The 19206-nt window shown below is 56.8% G+C and overlaps 1 protein-coding gene across 1 annotated transcript; it reads right to left on the reverse strand.

Moving 5' to 3' along the window:
* Positions 1-441: 441 nt before the first annotated feature.
* LOC141970999 (AN1-type zinc finger protein 5-like) lies at positions 442-11224 on the reverse strand. The gene is made up of 7 exons (XM_074928032.1): positions 11105-11224; positions 10326-10602; positions 9026-9199; positions 7468-7561; positions 6611-6729; positions 4851-4961; positions 442-3047 (listed from the first exon to the last, which is right to left on the reverse strand). Exons 3-7 carry the CDS (start codon positions 9174-9176, stop codon positions 2899-2901), a joined length of 624 nt encoding a protein of 207 aa, XP_074784133.1. The 5' UTR covers positions 9177-9199; positions 10326-10602; positions 11105-11224; the 3' UTR covers positions 442-2898.
* Between the last annotated feature and the right edge of the window lie 7982 nt (positions 11225-19206).

The raw sequence follows: 19206 nt of genomic DNA on the forward strand, positions 1-19206 counted from the left end.
CAAGCTGCCCAGGGCAGGGTCAGGCTGGCTCTGAGGAAGGATTTCTGTGCAGAAGGGGCTGTTGGGCGTTGGAATGGGCTGCCCAGGGCAGGGGGGGAGTCCACATCCCTGGAGGGGTTGAAGAGTCGGGCTGAGCCAGTGCTGAGGGATCTGGGGGAGTTGGGAACGGTTCATGGCTGGACTGGAGGATCTCCAAGGTCTTTTCCAACCGAGATGATTCTGTGGTCCTTCAGGGTCTAGAGGTACCGGATACAGCCCCAGGCTACTGCCTGCATGGGAAGAGAAACTGGGAGTCTGGGTGCCAGGAGCAGGGCGTACCAGGCACGGGTAGTTATTATCCATGAGGAAACCAAGACACGGAGCCCCACAGCCACCCCAGAACCCAGAGCTGAGCCGGCGCCGCTGTGACACATCCATGCCCATAACAAACCACCCACGTCATCCAGCAAACTAGACTGTATTCGTATTTACACTTATGAAGAGGAAGGAAATAAAAGGGAACAGGTAGGTGGTGAAGCAGGCGGCTGCCCCTTTGCCACGCAGGCTTTCCCGCTGCACCCATGGGAGCTGCCTCCCCTCCCCTGGGGCTCACGACCTTCATGTGAACACAAAGCAAAGGAGTGGTTGCAATTTCTCACGGCTTCTTTCCCGCCCCCCCCACCCCACCCCGAGAGTGACGGCTCATTCTCAGCCAAAACCTCGATGGCAAAACCCAGGCTCGTCACACGCCACCGGCCCTGCTCTTAGAGCCCGGGTGTGTCCCAGCACTAAAACGTGCCGCCACTCGCACGCTCCGGCCGTGGCACCGATATTGCCCAGAAGCAAAAACCTGAGGAAAATCCCTCCGCGGTAGGCGAGCACTGCTTTCGATGAAATTGGATAGGAAAAACAAAGCCTTTGGCACGATCCCCCCCCGCAATCACAGGGGCAGAACTGCCATAAGCGAGGGAGGAACTCGGCACTTGGAAGCAGCTGCTGTGATTTCCCCCGGCTGCCGGCTCGGTCCCTCCGGCTCCGCTCTCTGCTGCCCTTGGATGAGCCGATGCCGAGGGAAACGCTTCCAAAGCGTGGGACAGCCACAAGTGGGGCAGAGGCTGCTGTTTTTCCCCCGGGACTCATCCGGGTTTCTCTGCTCGTGAGACCGCTGAGAGCCCTGTGGCCGCAGCCCCGCTCCAGCTGTTCCCAGCGAGGGGAACCCCCAGGGCAGGTGCAGACACTGCGCGGGGCGGAGGTGGCTTTCGGGGCGCCCCAGGACCTGCCGCCTGTGCTGTGCACCCGAGCCCTGGGTTTCCCTTTCCAACAGCCCAGAGCCCTCCACAGGTTTTTTCTGGAGCACTACTGAGCCTGGCATTTGGGTTTCCCTGCAGCCCAGAGCCCTCCACGAGCGTGTCTATGTGCACCCAGAGCCTTCTAGGTGTCTTTTGGGGCACTCAAGTCCTCTGAGCATGTCCACTGTACCCCAAAGCTCTCCTTTTGCCCTTCTTTGCACCCTGGAGCCCTCCCTGAGTCTGCCAGCACCCCTGAGAACTCCAAGAGTCTTCCAGTGAGCCCAGAGCTCTGCAAGTGCCTCTCCCTGCTCCCCAGGGCTCTCCATGGGCTTTTCTGAAAGCCCCCACTTATGCTTCTGGGCACCCCAGGACCCTCCTTGTAACTTTTCATGTACCCTGCAGCCCCCCACGTGCCTTTCCCTGTGCCCCAAATACCTCTGTCCAGCTTTCCGAGTGTCCCCTGGGGATCAGGCCCTGCCTCTCATCCCACAGGGACAAGCAGCGAGGCGGGGGAGCAGGCAGCTGGGTGACTTTCCAGAGCCAACGTGCTCATTAGGGGAGGAAGGATCTCACTGAGCATCAGCACAGCCCATGGGGGAGGAAGGGTTTCCCCCCCAATCCGCCTGCATGCAGGGACAGAAAAGAAAGCGGAGGTTTGGCGATCTGAGTTTTGTGCACAACCCTGATGAGAAAGAATCGTGTAAGGCAGAAGGCAGGGAGCAGAGGGGAGAGGAGAGGCGCAGGCACCGCTGGGTTACAACAAACCTCGCTTGGGAAGCAGCCAGCAGTTATTCAGGGGGTGTTGAAGCACGGGAGGCTGGTGCAAGGGTGTCTCGCAGCCCAGCCACGTCCCTGGGCGCAGCAAACCCGGCAGGCTGGCTCCCTCCCTGCGGAGAGAGGCGGGAGGCAGCGAGTGGTACTTTCCTAAAGGTCCTGACCTGAGGCTGGAGCACGTCTAAGTCGCTGCAAGCCACAAAATAACTTTACTGTGCCAGTATTCTGCTGCTTGACCACCCCGGTGCTTCAACAACAGCGTCTCAAAGGGAAAGGAGGGGTATTTGGGGCGTTAAAACTACAGAATCATCTTTTCTGCGTCTGAGAGCAAACACCTCTCCAGGAGCAGAAGGCAGCATTGCTGCCTGAATTCCCCAGCTCCCGGTTTTACATCCACCACAAAGAGACTGTGGGACGGAGGGGAAAAAAGTCCAGCTGCTGCTCACGGGCTCTAGCCGTGAGTCCCAGGCAGTTTGCAGGGCTCGGAGCTGCTGGCTGAAGGGAAAAGCTGCCCGGCAGAGCCCTGCTGCCCGCGCCGTGCAAACCGCCCCGGCGGAAGACAAGTCTGAAGGTCTTAACACTGGAGCAGCGGGGCAGGACAGTGCCTTTTTCTTGGGGAAGCCGGTTGAGAACAGATCAGCTGAGCTGTGGCTGTCGGACAGGAGGGAAGGGAGAGACGGAACGCCAACTGTCTGCCAAAGAAGTGCGAGGAGTCCCCGTGTCTGGGTGCTGGTTTGTGTGTGCTGCTGGAGTCCCCATCGCACCACCGATGGGGCTGGGAGGAAGAGGAGGAAGGCTGGGAGGAAGGGGAGGAGCACCAGGCCACCTGGCTGAAGTTCGAGCTTCTCAGCCCCCTTCACAACTTCTGGATCTTCTCAGCGATAACGATGGGGTTCTCCTTACGGATCTTCTCGGCAGCTTCTGCCTTGTAGTCGTAGGGGCAGGCGTGCATGTCGGAGTACCGGTGAATGGCACAGAACAGGTTCCCGCAGCGGCAGTCAAAGCCTGCAGGGGAGGAAGAGCGGAGAGACAAAGCCATGTCAGTCCCCGTCCAGCCGGACAGGAAGGCGGCAGGGCCCCCGCTCTTTCCTGCCAGGCCAGGAAACTCCACTACTGCAGAAAGAGGGTCAGCAAAGGGAGGGGGCTGCCGTCCCTGACAGGCGAAAGGGAGTCTCAGGGTGGAGAAAGCTCACGAGTGTCTCTTTGCTCTCCTCTGGCTTAGCAGCTCCCGTGAGCACACGCGTGCTCTGGGCAGCCCCAGCTGTCAGGGCAGTGGGAAATGCTCCGACAGCAGCTGCTCTCCGCACTCCCCGGGGACAAGGGACATGCCGGGGACTGCAGAGTGCCAGATTGCTAATCCAGACCAGGCTCCCCAGGCAGCGAGCAAGCAGCCTGAGCTGGAGCTGAGCCCTCTGAGCCAGCCTGGCTCCCCACACATCACGCAGCAGCATCTGGGCTGACCAGCAGTAAGCCACCAAAGCAGAAAAACCTTCACCTCGTTAGGATCCCTTCTGAGCTATTTAGGCTTCAAAATTCATAATTTAGTCACTTCACTTGGAGACAATGCTGTTCAGAAGTGCTACTGTTATCACAGCACACAGGGAAACTAAGGCAGGAAGAGGGTTTGCTGCAGGGCAGCAGATCAGCTCCCCACCAGCGAATCACGCTCTTTCCTTTCACATCTTTCCAACTACAGGCTATAAAGACCACAAACACCTTGCTACAAGGTGCCAGTTTACTCCTATTTGAGAAAACTCATTTTATCCTAAATGCACTGAATTCACAGTTCTCCACAAGTTGATTCCTAAAGGAGAGGAAACCTGACAGTTTGAAGCTCTTAAGCAAACACTCATCCAGGAAAACAATCCTCCCTGCAGATCTGGAGGCTGGGCACAGAGTACCCTGACCAGTCTTGGGTTTAAAACCCCAGATTTATTCTAGGACAGCATCCTCAAATCTCCAAGCAACTTTGGGCCCCACAGTGCCAGGCGCTGGGCAAACCTCCCAGGCCGGACTCTGCCAACGCAGCTGACATCGATGAAAACAGAAGCGCGTGTGCAGCCCCTGGCTGCTGAACACACAGAGAAAGCTAAAGAGGCGAGCGCTCCACTAAAACAGCGTGACCTGCACCTCTCCAGAGTTAACTTTTCCAGGGAAACACTAAATGTTTTTATTAACAAACCACAGCCAAGTTAATTGCTTCACTTTCCAGGGGCAGTTTTCCCATTGATACCAGTCACCTGACACCATCCCAGCACCTCTCTCTTCAGCTTTGCAGGCTGAATGCCGAGAGCCATCATGCTCTCAGGAAGCTACTGGCGGAAGTCAAGTAGCATTAACAAACGGGATGAGTCTCAGAGTGGGATTTTCAGTGTGGGTCTAACTCAGTTCATGTCACTATTATGAAAGCTCTACTGTTGACTCGAACAGGAGCAGAATTAGATCCACAGTGAGCACTGCCTTTACTTCTAGAAGCAGCTTCTGCCAAGCAGCAGAAATAACCAGAGAGGCTCCATCCAGTTCTACAACCCTGCACCCCAGGGCTGGCAGGGACCCCGACAGCGAGCCGCAGATTCCCCAGGCCCTGCCTCGGACAGCGCTGTTCACAGGCCAGAGCTCCCCTCACACCCTCCCTGCAGCTCTCCATCTTGCGGATGTAAAGTACTTTTGGGGGGGTACCTCCAGCCGCTGACCCACACCGACCCTCTGCACCCGGGCAGTACCACAGCACAAGCAGATCTGTTTGCAGGGCTATGAAACCAGACTACTTAGGCCACCGGCAAGCTTTCCCACAGGCAGGGGTCTTACCAGTTAGCCCTATCTTCTTCCGGCAAGTGAAGCAGCGATTCTTCTTCTGTTTCGGTTTTTCTGAAGCTGTCTTGCCCTCAGTTGTGTTCTGGGATATTTCAAGCAGGGTACCTGAAAGAGAGGCAAGAGTTTTGCTACCCTTCTTGATAAACCAAGCAACACTTTCGGTTTATTACAGGAGCTGCTTAAGGCCCTAACGATTCTGGGTCTGTGCCAGACACCTCTGTGTGCACATTGACCTCACCAACACACCCCAATCTGTGAGATTTGCCTCGTTCCACAGAGATCTACACCTCAAACAGCCTCATGTTTTCTCTCTGTTTCAAATTCTTCAAGTCCAAGGCTCAGAAACACCAAGGAGATATTTAGCTAAGGCACAGGTAAGGTAACGTGATGCCATTTAGCTCCCACTCAGAAAAGGTCACACTAAGTAGAATTACCTGGTGCTTGCCATAGGTTAAGCATGCATCTGGATAGTCACTACGGCTTAGCTGATGTACAGTAACTCAACTGTACAGCTGAGCCTAGAGTTAATCTTTGCAGGAAAAAAAAAAAAGTTAACCCCTTTTAAGTACTACTAATTATTTTTGCTGACTCTTATGTAAGTGTTCCTCATATGTAGGTCTCAGAATGCTTTACACAGATACTCATCGCTGTCTCTAATCTACCAAAAGGAAAACTGAGCTCTGAAAGCCAGATTGTTAAAGGTCACTGACGCTTAGCAGGATTTCCTACAGTACCTAAGCAGGTTAGAGAAGTCAACAGGACGTAGAAACTCCAACTGCTAGCAGATACACACCTGCAATGCAGGCCACCGAAAATCAGACTAAGGAGACAAACAGTCAGAGAGAGCTTTGCAGATCTGACCCCAAACAACTTTCTAAAAATCGCACAGTCAGGAGAAAAGGGCAGGCTCTTCCAAGCCTCTCTTTCACCAAACAGTCCCTCACCTGCCTGTTGTAAATTGTCTCCCGGGCGTGCAGGCAAGGGATTACCAAATCCAAAATGCACAGTCATGTGCGGTGCCTACAGCCTGTTTTTTTAACAGCCAATGGCTCTTGGGGTTTTTTTAGCTTTGAATTCAAGTAAATTGTCAGCTGAACTAAAGGTGAGTGTCTCAAACGCAGTGTCACTTGGTTACAGCTCCACTGCAACACAGCGGCTCACCCTGCAGCTCATCAGCTGGAGGATGTACCCCGCTGGGCAACGACAGCCCTGCTCCTTTAGCACTTTGCAAACAAAAGCCACCGCGCTAACGCTCCCCTCCGAGGGGCAGCTATGCCCCCCCATCACACCGGAGGACAACAACCAGGCCAGCAGCTGCCCCCGGGGCATCATCACAAACACGTCTCCTCTCTCCCAAGACTACACTGGATCCGTCTTTCCTCTCTCGAGAGACGGCAGGAGCTGCAGGCAGCAACAGCCGTGCAGCAGGCTGTGGGCCGCTCCGGGCTCTCTGCCATTCACTAGGATAGGCGTCATGGAAGATTATCCTCCTGCCAGCGAGCCGAGGGCTGGCAGCTACTCAGCCCTCAACCCACAAAGCAATCTCTATCGGCCTGCCCTCAGGCACAGCATTTTCTCTCATCCCTGTTTTAGAAACAGACAAACTGTTTTCTCCTTTTGCTAGGTGTACCTTTACTGCCAGGGGGTAACAACTGTCCCCTGGAGTTAGTGGCCAGTATTGTGCTTGCTGCTCAAACCGACTGGCGACACGGGTGTCATTCAGACTTCTGCAAAGGCCAAACCAATCAGTCTACCTGATGAGGAAGATGCTGTTGCAGCTTCTTCTGTCTTGATGAATTCTTCTGTCTCACTGCTGTTTTCTTCTCGGGATATGCTCATGGCCGTCATCTGATGGGTCACAGGAGTCTGAGCACTGGGGGCATTTGCAACAAACAAATAAATCATAGAGCAGACACAAGTATTCTCTTGCTGAACAGTTATGTGGGACAGATCTTCAACCCATAAAATTAATTTCATTATACTCAGAGGTAGCTCAGGAGTACAGCAGGCCAATCCCCCTTAACATTTGGGATCAAAGTTCCTTGTAGACACAAATGGAATAAATCGGTAATGATCTCAGTTTCCTTTTCCACCCAATTATAACTCAAAGCCAAGGCAAGAGCCTATCCAAACAAGTCCAGGGACAGGAAATCGGAGTTATGAGTCAGGACTGCAATGCAATGGTAGAGCTCAATGCAGTACTACCTTCCTTCCTATCAAACATGACCGAGGTCCCTAATCCTGCTGTCACAGCTTCCAGACTGGATCATCTCCAGGTGCTTTCACTTAGGACCGAGTTGAAACCAAACAGTTTAACACAGCTAGTGACAGACACGCTCTGGCTCCAAGAGAACCAGGATGCCACTGAATTTACTACAGGTTTTAATTTACTTCCGACCCTCCGGTACCTGACTCTATGCATCAGTCATCATCATCAGGGACATTTCAATCTTTCAAACCAGGGTCACAATGAACAATGTTTGATCCAGCCCACTTTACAGATCCCCTTGGCCAGACAAAGGATGAGTCTCTGGTCCTCTCTGGGACCCCTGTGTCACAGAGCTCGTTTTTAGTATGGTGGCAGATCCTCTCCCCCAGACTATGCCCCTACCTGGCTTTCGCATCCTCAGGTGTGGAGTCTCCCTCTGCATGCTGCCCTGCAATTGAATCTGAAGCCATGGGGCTGCTGTTGGGACCACTGGGTGCTACGAAAGAAGATCACAGTCTCTTAAAAATGTCAACAACTTCCTCGAGTGCTTGACAGCCAAGGAGAACACAGGATGAACACTTTTAGCAGGCGTTAACCTCCTGCTCCCTACCAGGAGCTGGTAGGGCACACCCCTGTTGGGATCACTCCCAGTTCCTCTATTCTTGTACTCTCCCCTCCAAATTTGTGCACAGGTCTCTGTGGGGATAACACACCAAGGTTGGATGGATCTCCCCATGACCCAGTACAGCTATTCTTACATTAGATCAGGAACAAGTCCTTGTATCAGGATCATAACATCCCTCTGAAATCAGCTGCTCGTCTTCCTGAGAACTGCGGGCCTTGTTTATGGATCTGTTCAGCTCCTCAGGATCTGCGAGCTCCATTTTGAGGGATGAGGGTTTATTCACAGGAGTTACACGCTAAATGCCTTCCACTACTGCATGTTTTTTTTTAACATCTGGTAAAACCTGACTTCAGACACCCATGACACCTCCATCATTCTTTGATTCTCCTTCTCTTCCTCAGCATTGCAAAGCAAACTCTGCATCAGCATAAATATCCTCCTATCAGTATAAATGAAAGTGCTGCAGTTACCAAAGAACCTTGAACCAAGCGTTACTCTGCAACTTCTCCAAGGTACAAGAACAAGACCCCCATCTGCTGAAAGGAACTGGCTTCAATAGAAAAATGTTGTTTTATGTCAGCCAAGGATCTAAGTCAGGGTCTTTAGGAAAAACCCTTTGTCAGGAAGAGCTGTGTTCCTAATATAGATTTTGGGTGGGTAATTCAAGGAAAGCCATTATTAGACTCAGGAACAAAACTGCGGAAGATCTCTAGAAGGCATTTCTCACTGATTTTGCAAAGTCTGTAGACAGGGCATCTGCACAAACTCTCAGCAAAAGAAAATCCTACTAATGACGGGAAGAGCACCCTTTCTGTGTACCTAGCTGCCTCCCAGCTCAGTGATATGTCAGCTATGTTTGGCTGCAAGAAACAAACCTTTTATGTCATTGCTTTTGATTGTCAATGCTGTTAAGAAAATTATACAAACCCAAAAGGCCAAATTCTTCCCAAGTAAAATTTCACTTCAGGGATTTGTCATGGTTCCCAGCAGTCAGCATGTAACTCAGGGAGCAAGTAATAGCTAAAAATCTGGGCCACTGTTAGCACAAATGAAGTTGTACAGCTCACTGGAAGGTGCTGACTGGGATGGGACTTCACAAACATCTGGTACTGGGAAGAAAACAACTGACCCCCTTACAGGGAACAGAAGCGTGCAAAGGCTCGGGTCTTTGATTTAGAGGCTTGGGTCTACATGAAAAGAGAAAGACATGAGTTTTCTAGGAGGGAGTAAATATGCTGGCGGCCTGTCCAGTACCATGCTCTATCCCATCTGCTTAACACAGTTTGCACTGAGGCACCCATTTAAAGACAGATTTCTCAGACAAAAATCCTCTACCTGGAGGGCTTATCCGGTCACTGCTCTGTTGTCTCTGCAGAAACTCCTTATAGCAAACAGAGCACATCCCGTTGGTCCGGGGGCTGCCATAAAATCCACAGCCTGTGGTACACAACAGAGGCACCTGGGTTTGGTTTGTTTCCTGAGCCATCCTCTCTCCTGCAAGGCGACAAGCTACAAACAGGAATAAAAATGAGACAGCTGTTAGGGCCGGAGAGCTCGTTCATTGTACGCTGCAGCTGATCGGGAAGGAGCACAAAGGATCCCAAGAGAGTCCAGTTCCTGCACATGCATGACAACGCAACCTGAGTCCCTTGAGCATGGGATACTCAGGGCTCGTAAGCAGTCAAGGATCCAGGTCCTGGGGCCTTGAGCCACCCAGAGCTCAGCGGCCAAAAGGCTGCCCCAGAACCAGGCTGAAAAGCTGACAGGAACCAGCTCCCGGACCTCCCTCCTCACACCACGAGGCTCCCTAAACTCCTGGTGAAAGACAAGCACGTAAGATCCGAATGATCCGCTCTCCAAGGGTAACAAGAAGTGCCATTGTAGCACAACTAATGACTCCTGCAAACACCGAAACAAAGAATGCCACTCAAACGGCCAGCAGCCAGCCTAATTAGTTACATTTCGCACTTAGCAGCATTTGTTTTCATTTCAAGCCTGTTTTACTTTTTTAGTTTTCAGGAAGATGATGTAAGTGATGCAAAAAAAACCCCTACTGACTCTCAGTTTTGACATACTCATATATTTCCCGACATATGCTGGTGTATAAAGGGGAACGTTACCATAGTTAGGCTGGAAATCTGGATAAGGTTTCTTATCCTGTGATTCTGGAACACCTTCCCAGGGGAAAGAGCAGACACAGTGAAACCTACTTTTAAAACGAATCTTAATAATTTCTCTCTGCATCGCACGCCCAGAAACCAGTCCCTTCCAGCCCCCTGTGCTATAGCATTTACCCAGCCAAACTGCACTGCACCCCTTTCAACCAGAACCGTAAGCATTAACTCCCAACAGCAAACCCCAATTTTGTGTGTGAACAACGTGGCTGCAGCGAGGCCAGCTTTGGTGGAGGACAAGGGGAGAGGTCGTTTGTGGGACCACGCGGTGCAGGTGGCTCCAGCTCGGGCACAAAGACACGAAGTTCCTACTGGGAGTCCCCAACAGCAATTCCCTTCTCCCAGCAGGGCAGATGCACAAAGTATCCCCCACTTCACAGCTAACTCGGCCGCTTTCTTTCACACTCCTACAAAACTTGCTTCGCTGAGGGAATAAAACAATGGGAACATGGAATAATTACCCTCCCAGGAGCACTCCCGTGGGATGGAAGTGGATCAGCTCTGGTTTATTCTTCCTCGTCCTCAGCTGGGCGATATGAATCTCTTGTTCTGCGCTCGAGGGTCCCCTTGCAGAGCTCAGACCAGTGTTCCCATTACCAGCCCAGGAGTCCTTCCCAGCCCAAACCGACCTCTCTCTGGGAGTGGACCTGGCAGGCTGAATCCCGCGGAGGTAACGGGTGGGTAACCGCTGCCACACGCTGACAAATTTCCAGGAGTTGCTTCTGATTTTGAGTGTCCCTGGAGAGAGAAGGCAACGACTGCTGCAACTTTGGGCGAGTTCAGCTCTCCCTCAGCCAGCAGCCCAGGGGTGACCCGCAGCGGGAGCCCAGCAGCACACGGCTGTACCGCAACACCGGGGGAAACGACCCGCGGGGGAAACCGAACCGCTCCTCTCCCGCTGCTCTGCCCCCGCACCCCGAGGCCGGGCAGGCCGGGGCGAGCCGGGTAACCCACCCCCTCGGCCCGGGAAAACCGCAGGCCGCCCGCCCGCCCCGTCACCCTCCGGCCGCGCTGCCCCAAGCCGCTGCCCGCTCGAAGGCCGCGGCTGTCCCGGGGGGAACGTCTGCCCGTGCCCGTGCCCGTCCCCGCCCCCCCCCTTCCCTTCATCCCGCGGCCGGGCCCCGCGCCCCGATCCCCGCCCGCGGTGGAAATCGAGGCCGAGGCTTTGCGGCCTACGCGGCGGCGGGCAGGGCCGGGCCGGGCCGGGCCGGACCGCTGGGCCGCGCCGGGCCACACTCACCGGCGGCGGAGGCGGGCGGCCGCCGGGCCGGGCCGAGCCGGCCGCCGGGAGGCTCAGGCGGGCGGCGGACAGGGCGGGCTGCCGGGAAACATGGCGGGCGCTGCCGGCGGGACCACGGCCCCCGAGCGCCCTCCCCCGGGGAGGGCCCGGCCCAGGCGGGACGGGACGGGGCCGCCGCCTGCAGCCGCGGCCGGAGAGGCCTGAGTGTAGGGGCTGGGTTATAGGTGAGCCCCGGCTATAGGGGAGGGGGCTGTGACCCCCCCCTGGCTATAGGGGCTGGGGTATAGGTGAGCCCCGGCTAGAGGGGAGGGGGCTGTGACCCCCCCAGCTATAGGGGCTGGGGTATAGATGAGCCCCGGCTATAGGGGAGGGGGCTGTGACTCCCTCTGGCTATAGGGGCTGGGGTATAGATGAGCCCCGGCTATAGGGGAGGGGGCTGTGACCCCCTCTGGCTATAGGGGCTGGGGTATAGATGAGCCCCGGCTATAGGGGAGGGGGCTGTGACCCCCCCTGGCTATAGGGGCTGGGGTATAGGTGAGCCCCGGCTATAGGGGAGGGGGCTGTGACCCTCCCTGGCTATAGGGGCTGGGGTATAGGTGAGCCCCGGCTATAGGGGAGGGGGCTGTGACCCCCCCTGGCTATAGGGGCTGGGGTATAGGTGAGCCCTGGCTATAGGGGAGGGGGCTGTGACCCCCCCTGGCTATAGGGGCTGGGGTATAGGTGAGCCCCGGCTATAGGGGAGGGGGCTGTGACCCCCCCCGGCTATAGGGGCTGGGGTATAGGTGAGCCCCGGCTATAGGGGAGGGGGCTGTCACCCCACCTCCCAGCTACAGAGGCTGGGGTACAGATGTGCCTCCACTATAGGGGAGGGATTTGTGACCCCCCTGGTTATAGGGGCCGTATAGGTGTGCCCTGCCTATAGCTGAGGGGGCTGAGACTCCCCTGTGGGTATAAGGGGTGGGACACAGCCAGACTCCGTTATAGGGAGGGGATGTGGGAGCCCCCACTATAGGGGCTGGGACAGTCAGACCCAGGCTGTAGGAAGAGGGATGAGACCCCTGTCCCCCAAGCTATAGGGACTGGCACAGAGTTATTCCTTGACTCCCTATGGGAGGGAGCCGGGACCTTTGTCCCCAGCTATAGGGGCTGAGACATTGGCTGGGCCCCAGCTATAGGGCAGAGGACTGGGGATGTCCCCAGCTATAGCAGCTGGAGGAGAGGGTGGGAAACACTCTTCCCCCTCCCCAGCTATAGGGGCCAGGATGCAGCTGGCTCTACCCCAGCTATAGGAGAGGGGCTGGGAATGCCCACCCCCAGCTCTCGGGGCCGGGGCTGTACCCTATCTATAGGGGGTGAGGCGGCATTTCTGCTCCAAAACAGAATTAATTGACCCAAGGGCACACTCATTCACAGCCTCAGCCCAGACTCTCCCTGCTTCCACGGGGCATCGCTGCTGACCCCGCGGGTCAGCATTGCCATCCCAAATGGAAAGGGATGGTGGGATGCTCCAGGGATCTCCAGCTGGAAGGGATTCCCCCTTGCAAACCATTCCTGCTAATCTTTTCCAAGCCCTGGATGATATATTTCTTTCAGTCAAAGCTTTGCTCAGGCGTTGTCATGACCCAGCTCGTCACGGGGCTGATTTGCCTCCAAGCTGATGTGTCGGTGCCCCGTGCCCAGGCTTCCCCACCGCTCTCACGAATCGGCGATCGTAGGGTGCCCGAGGCAGACAGTGCCGGTCACCCAGCCGTGCTGGGGCTTGGGAAACAGGAGTAAAACCCCTCCTGCCAAGCCCTGATCAGGTGTCTCCCCACCGTCTCCCCGGCCTGGGGAGGCTACGAAAAACTTTGTGCGTTAGCCCTAAGCCCCAGGCAGGCTGTCAGTGCGAGGTTTCTGCTTGTCTTTGGGTTGTGGCAGAGGCACAGGCTCTGCTCTCGGGACGCCTTTCAGGGCCAGCGCAGAGGCATTTTCGTGCAGTTTGATTTATTCGCACTGGCCGGCATGGGAAATAAATTCAGCCGAGGGGCTGGGCAGGTCGCTGCCCGAGCATCCCCAGCCGCCCCAGAGCCTGTTGCCGTGGGGCCAGCACAGGCGAGACCCGCTCGCCACGGACCGTGGCCACCAGGTGGCACCAGGCTCCCACGGAACGGTGGGCACCCGCGTACCCCCGCACCCACGCGGCCCCTCACCCCGGTACTCTGCACCCTCCCGGGCATCCCTCGCCAGCCCCAAGCTCCTGCCAGCCCCGCAGAGCAGAGTGGGTCCCTCTCCAGGACTGGAGCCCCACTTGGCTATTGAGTGTCACTTGGCTAGTGAGGGTGGCTTGGCTAATGTGGACCAGAGGCCCTGGGGCCACCAGCACCACTTGGGGTGCCCCTGGCCCCCGGGGGCTATCCCTGCACCCTCCTGCTCGCCAGGCCTTTTTGGCCTTACAGACCCAGGGGGGGTCAGGGTGGCTTTTGGGGGGGCAGAGCCCCCAGCGGCCCTGGCTGGGCAGGTGAAGCGCAGGGGCTGCTCTGTGAGGGCGGTTGCGAGGAGACCAGGAGCTCCCTGGCTTTGGAGGTTCCAAGATCCCGCCTGTGGCTGTGGCAGCGCGGCAGGAGCAGGGGACACCTTGCTGGGAGATGGGGCCATGGGGCAAGGGCGGCAGTGGGGCACGGAGGGCAGGGCAGGCCGAGCAGCGGGCTATTAATACACATTTTCCCGTGATGCTACAGCACAATTTTCAGAGCCAAAGCCGGAGGGAGCTCCGGGTTGATGCAGCTTGGGTTTGTCCCTTCTCTGTTCCACTCTCCCCTCGTGCCCAGTACCGCTGCGGGCACCCACCGCTGTCACTCCCAGAGCACCAGGACACGCTCCCGGAGCATCATCTCCATCTGCCCTTGAGCCGTGGCAGCGGAGTGCCCACCGCCTGCCTGCATCAGCCCCCTCCCAAGCATCTTCTCTGCCTCAGTTATCTAACGACTAGGGCAGAACATTAAATGTCACTCCACTAAAGCGAGCAAGGCGTCCGGGGAGGGGAGAGCTGGGTGAGACAGGATGAGAGAAACAGCAGCAAAACAGGATCGATTTCTAGCCAATTATCACTGTTATCAAAGCAGTGCAATTAAAGGATGAGGACACATTTCCAATACTCTGCCTGCCCCTCCGAGGCAAGACACTGGTTCATCAGCTCTGCTGAACACGCATGTCTGCACGCACGCACGCAAGTACTTAATGTCTGCACACGCGTGCCCGTGTGCGCTTGCAGCACATACATGTGCGTGCAAACACACACGCACAGCTGCGCAGGCGTCCTCAGCTTGCCAGTGTCTGCTGAGCTTGTTTTCCCCGCGGAGTTAATCTCTCCAACCCGCTTCACTGTCTCGTTTTTCTGTGCAGCCAAGATGTGTCTCCATCTGGCTCTCGCTGAGCCCAGGGGAGGGTGGAGGGCCCTGGGGATGGCTGGCAAAGCACTGCCCGGGGCTCTCACCCAAAGAGGAGCTGGAGCCGCAGGAACTTGGCCCGTTTCTCATCCTCAGGGTTCTCCATAAAGTGTTTTCTCCCCATATGCCCATCCCTCCTTCTCCCTCCTCCTCCCTGCTGCCCCAACATGCAAGAGCTGGCTCCAACCCTGCTGCACCCCAGGGCTCTCCTAAACTGCCAGCTGGATTCTTGCCCTATGGGTATTTGGTTTCTTACACTCTTGCAGGATGAGCGTTGGGGTCACACAGCTCTGAATTACACTATTTACATCCCATCGCTGGCGGGCAGCATTTGGGAGCACCAAAGGTGCCAGCAGGGACCAGACACCCAGCACAAAATGTGCGCTGTGGTCCAGTGCGGTAATGTGGATTATGAACGAACGGGCAATACCTGCAGCGTGGGGCTTGAGACGTGGCAGGAGCTTCCCGTGTGGTTTCCAGTATCGGAGAGGGTCAGACGCCTCCATGCCCAGAGGCAAACCCAAACCCAATCTCTGGTTGAGCAGACCCTAAATCAGCCCCATCCCAGCCTTGTCCCCAGGGCTGTGCTGGAGCAGGAGAGCAGCATCTCCGGCAGCTGCCCCAGGAGATGCTCCCAGAGCTGTGGGTGAGGAAGGAGAGGTCTGGGCTCAGGTAGGATTGCCTGAGGGGGAATTTAGAGAAAACCACAGAAGCTGACAATGGCAGGAGCCCTGTGCTCTCCTCCCAGCCAGCCACTCTCCTCCCACAACTCGGGAGCCCTGTGCTGGCTCTCACCGCTGAGCATCGCCCCTTCTCCAGGGCAGGAGCAGAACCTGAACCCCAACACCCTGCTCTGCCCATGGCCATCACCACCTCCCTCTCCCCCAGCACCCAGCCCCAGCGCCCGGCCCCTGCTCGTCCAACCTTGCACAGCTAACACATTAACCTAGTGCTGTACCAGCCCCAGGCTGCAGTGCCCCGCGCTCCCTGCCTGCGTGACACACATCTGGGGAAGAAGAGAGGTGTAGGGGGGGCATAAAATCCTTTCAATAGGCTCAGTGGGTTAGAAACCCCCTTGCAATTACCACCTTCTCCTTGTCCGGTGCAGACAAAGGACTCTCCGGGGCGCTGGGCATGTTCCTGACAAACCCAATGCAGCCACAGAAGCCAGGAGGAAAGAATGGACGTGGGAGCCCTTTCAGACGCTGCTATTTGGTTGCAAACTGCTTAATTTCCTGAACAAAATGATATTTTTGTTGTTGTTGTTTTGATGGAAGGACGGCACCTTTTTGGCATGGTACAATCCCAGGGCTATTCATCCGTCGCCACAGCAACAAGCTCCATCAATGGCCATCCGAGATTGCAGATGATTAGAGACAACATGTAAAAGGTGGAAGATGCTGGGCACCTCGCAAACCTCATCTTCCCAAATGACTTGAATTATCCTCATTATTTCTCCCTGGTCTGCAGGAGACGTCACTGTTATATAAACACGGGAAGAGCCGAGTTATGAGAGCAGGCAGAGGAGAAGGGAACGGTCCCTTCTGGTGGGGACTGACCTGGAAAGCTCATGACATGGAGGATGGAACCCTCTGAGATGCTCAAGGAGCTACAAACATCTTCCTGTGCCTAGGCCAGCATCATTCAGGGCTGTGGAGGAGTGAGGCCATGCTGCCATTGAGAGAGCACGGGGGAGCTTTGGGGTGGGGTGGCCACAACCTCTGCTCGTCCCCAGACCTGCAGGACCCTGCACCCTCCTGCGGCTCTGCCTTGAGCTGTACTGCTCCATCCCGGGGGCATGGTTGGGAGCTTTCCATCAATCTGCTCTTGGAAAGCTTCAGGGACCCAGCCCATCACCACCACCTGTTTTGGGGGTAAACCAGACGGAAACAGGTCGCTGGAGCCTGGTGAAGGTGTGACACATCCCAACAGAGGGGCTTCCTGTGGTAATGGTGTCCATGGGGCAGCGCTGAAGCATGGCAGCCGTGAAACTTTAATGCCTGTCTGCAATATTCATGGTGCTTTCGAGGGCAAGGCAGGAATTGCACTGAATGGCCTGAATATTTCATGGGTGGCTCCGCACCAGAATTTCGGGGAGGGTTTCCTCCACTGCCACCGCATCCCCACACTGCTGCGAAGTCTGAGCTGTGCAGTGTGGAAAAAGGGTGTTGGTAGCCCAATTTGCAGCCAGCGAGTCCCACAAAAATAATTCAGGTGTGTTTTGGCCCCTGCCTGGGGTGGGAGGAGTGGATGTGTCCTTCTGGGCCATCTCTCTGCTCTGGGGGAAAATGGAAGACCCAGGGTGCAGGGCTGGGGGTCTCCAGTGCAACCTCCCAACATTTCAGTGGATGCCCCCACCCTGGGTCCCAAAGCACCGTGTGGGTGGCCTGGAGTGTCCCCCCCTGGGCTGGGCTGTCCTGGGGTCACCACAAGAGATGGGGACAGCAGCCGTCCCCAGTCCTGTCCTCCCTGGCCATTGCAGGGCTGTCCCCCATGGTGAGGTGACACAGGAGGTGACAGTTGCTGGGGTGGTGGGATCTAGGTCATCTCCCCATCTGTGCATCTCTGCCGTGAGCTGGGTGCTCACAGCCGGCGTTACGCAGGATCCTGATCCAAACTGAGTCACCCTGGGTGGGCACGAGGTCCCCAGATCCCGTGGCCAGCCCATGACATGGCAGCGATGAGGGAGGTGATGGCAAGAACATGCTGCTCTTGCACAGTCCCCTCTCCTCCAGCCCCTTCTGCTGGAACCCTTCCAGAGCAGCTCCCTGCCTACATTCCTGCAGCTCTGGGGTGCTGCTGGGGGGATGGCTGCCTCTGAAGCCCCCTTAGGTGGAGACCCAGAGGGCAGCAGAGCCCCCAGGTCCCACAGCAGGGACAGGGACGCTGCAGCCCGATGGGGCTCAAGCAGACACATGGCTCGGATGATGCCCCAGAAAACTCATCTCTGCCCGGGCAGACCCCAACGTTGTGCACATCCCTGCCTTGCCCTGTGCCTCTTTCCCCCCTGTCCCCTAGGGATGAGCTGTCGCTGTCTCTCTGGGCATTTTGCAGGGAGTTGTGGCCGCCTTCCAGGGCCACGGGCAGGAGAATGGGATACGGGTGGGATCCTGACATCTACCGAGGGACAGACCCCAGCCCTGAGCAGGCTGCCAAGGGACAAGGGACAACGCGTGGCCAAGGGACACATTTCCCCATCGGTTTCTCCATCAGATAGAGAGGCGGGAGGAGGCTGGGTGTGGGTGCTCCCCCACCAAGCTCAGCACACCAGGGGCCAGCACCAGGAAGGATCAGCTTTGCCTCCCCTCTCTGAAAGGACACCGGGGCCTGTCCTTGGAGCAGAGGACCAAGGACTGCTGTCACCTCCCCTGAACAGCTCCAGGGGAGCAGGGACACGAGGGACAGGTCTGCCCCAGCACAGGGAGGTGCCTGTCCCTGGGACAGGGGTGGTCCCGGGGAGGGGACCCTGCACTGTGTTTTGACCCCACGCTCCTCTGCTGCTGGAGCTGGCTGCCACCTCAGAGCTGCCACCACCGTCCCCCCCCTCACAGCGTCACACTGGATGTGAGATGCTGACACTTCCGAGCTGGGGCATTCATGCCCCTGGGGGGGCCACGAACTGGCTGCTGGCCAGGGCTCATCCTCCTGCCATTGGTCCCCATCATGTCCCAGGTCCCTTCAGTCAGGGAGCACGCCCTGTCATGGATGCTCACCCCAAATTGTCCCCAGTTCCAGGCTCCCCTTTGGGTCCCATCTACTCACCAGCAGGACCAGCACCCATGGGGAGGGTGGCCAAAACCGAGACAGGCCCTTTGCAGGGAGCTGAAGCTCAGATCAGGCTAAATTGGAGCTGGTAATTAAGTGTAGAAGAGGAGATCAATAAGGGGAAGTGGCTGGCACTGCAGCTGGGGCCAGGGACGGCCAGGCTGGGGTCCCTCCTGCCACCTGGGGGGCCATGCACACCCCCGGTCTGGTGCCCTCCAGCACCACAATTCTAGGTCTCTGCTCTCATCCTGCATCCCCAGAGGAGGAAGATGGGAGATGCACATGCTCAGGTCCCACAGGGAGCCCATCACCAGGGCGGGGGTGATGATGGGGGCAGGGGGTTATTCTCCCCCATCCCTCAGACCCCAGGCCACGTGGGTGATGGAGCCAGAGCCGATGCTCCAGGGCAGGGAGCTCCAGGGTGGGAGAAGGAGTTAATTCCTACACCGAAAAGCTCTTTGTCGGCATCTCATCTCTAATGGAAGAGTCATGTCAGATTAGCGGGCGGCCATCGCAAAGCGCCGAGCGAGCGCCCTGCCTGCCGGCGCCCGGCCCCGGGGAGAGCCGGGGAAGCCATGCGGAATGGCAGATCTGGGCCACTGTGCCAGCGCCGGCGGGGGACGCTCCGCGGTGGGGACCGTGGCCAAGGACGGGCATGAGGAGTCCGCCGCAGCAAGCTTTCACACGAGATTTTGTCCCTATCGTGGCGTCTCGGCACCCAGCCATGATGCAGCCACAGTGCCTGGGGATGCTCTTTCCTCTATTCCCAACCAGCCTGTAGAAATTGGGGTTCAGAAGCAAGGACACCCCAAACCTTCCTGCATGGCAGCTCCAGCAAGCAGCGTGGCGCTCACAGCCGCGCTCTCTGCACCTCCGCCGCTGCAATCCAATAGCCGAGGGCGCGCGATGCCT

The sequence above is a fragment of the Athene noctua genome, chromosome 27 (assembly GCF_965140245.1).
Source record: "Athene noctua chromosome 27, bAthNoc1.hap1.1, whole genome shotgun sequence".
Taxonomy (NCBI): domain Eukaryota; kingdom Metazoa; phylum Chordata; class Aves; order Strigiformes; family Strigidae; genus Athene; species Athene noctua.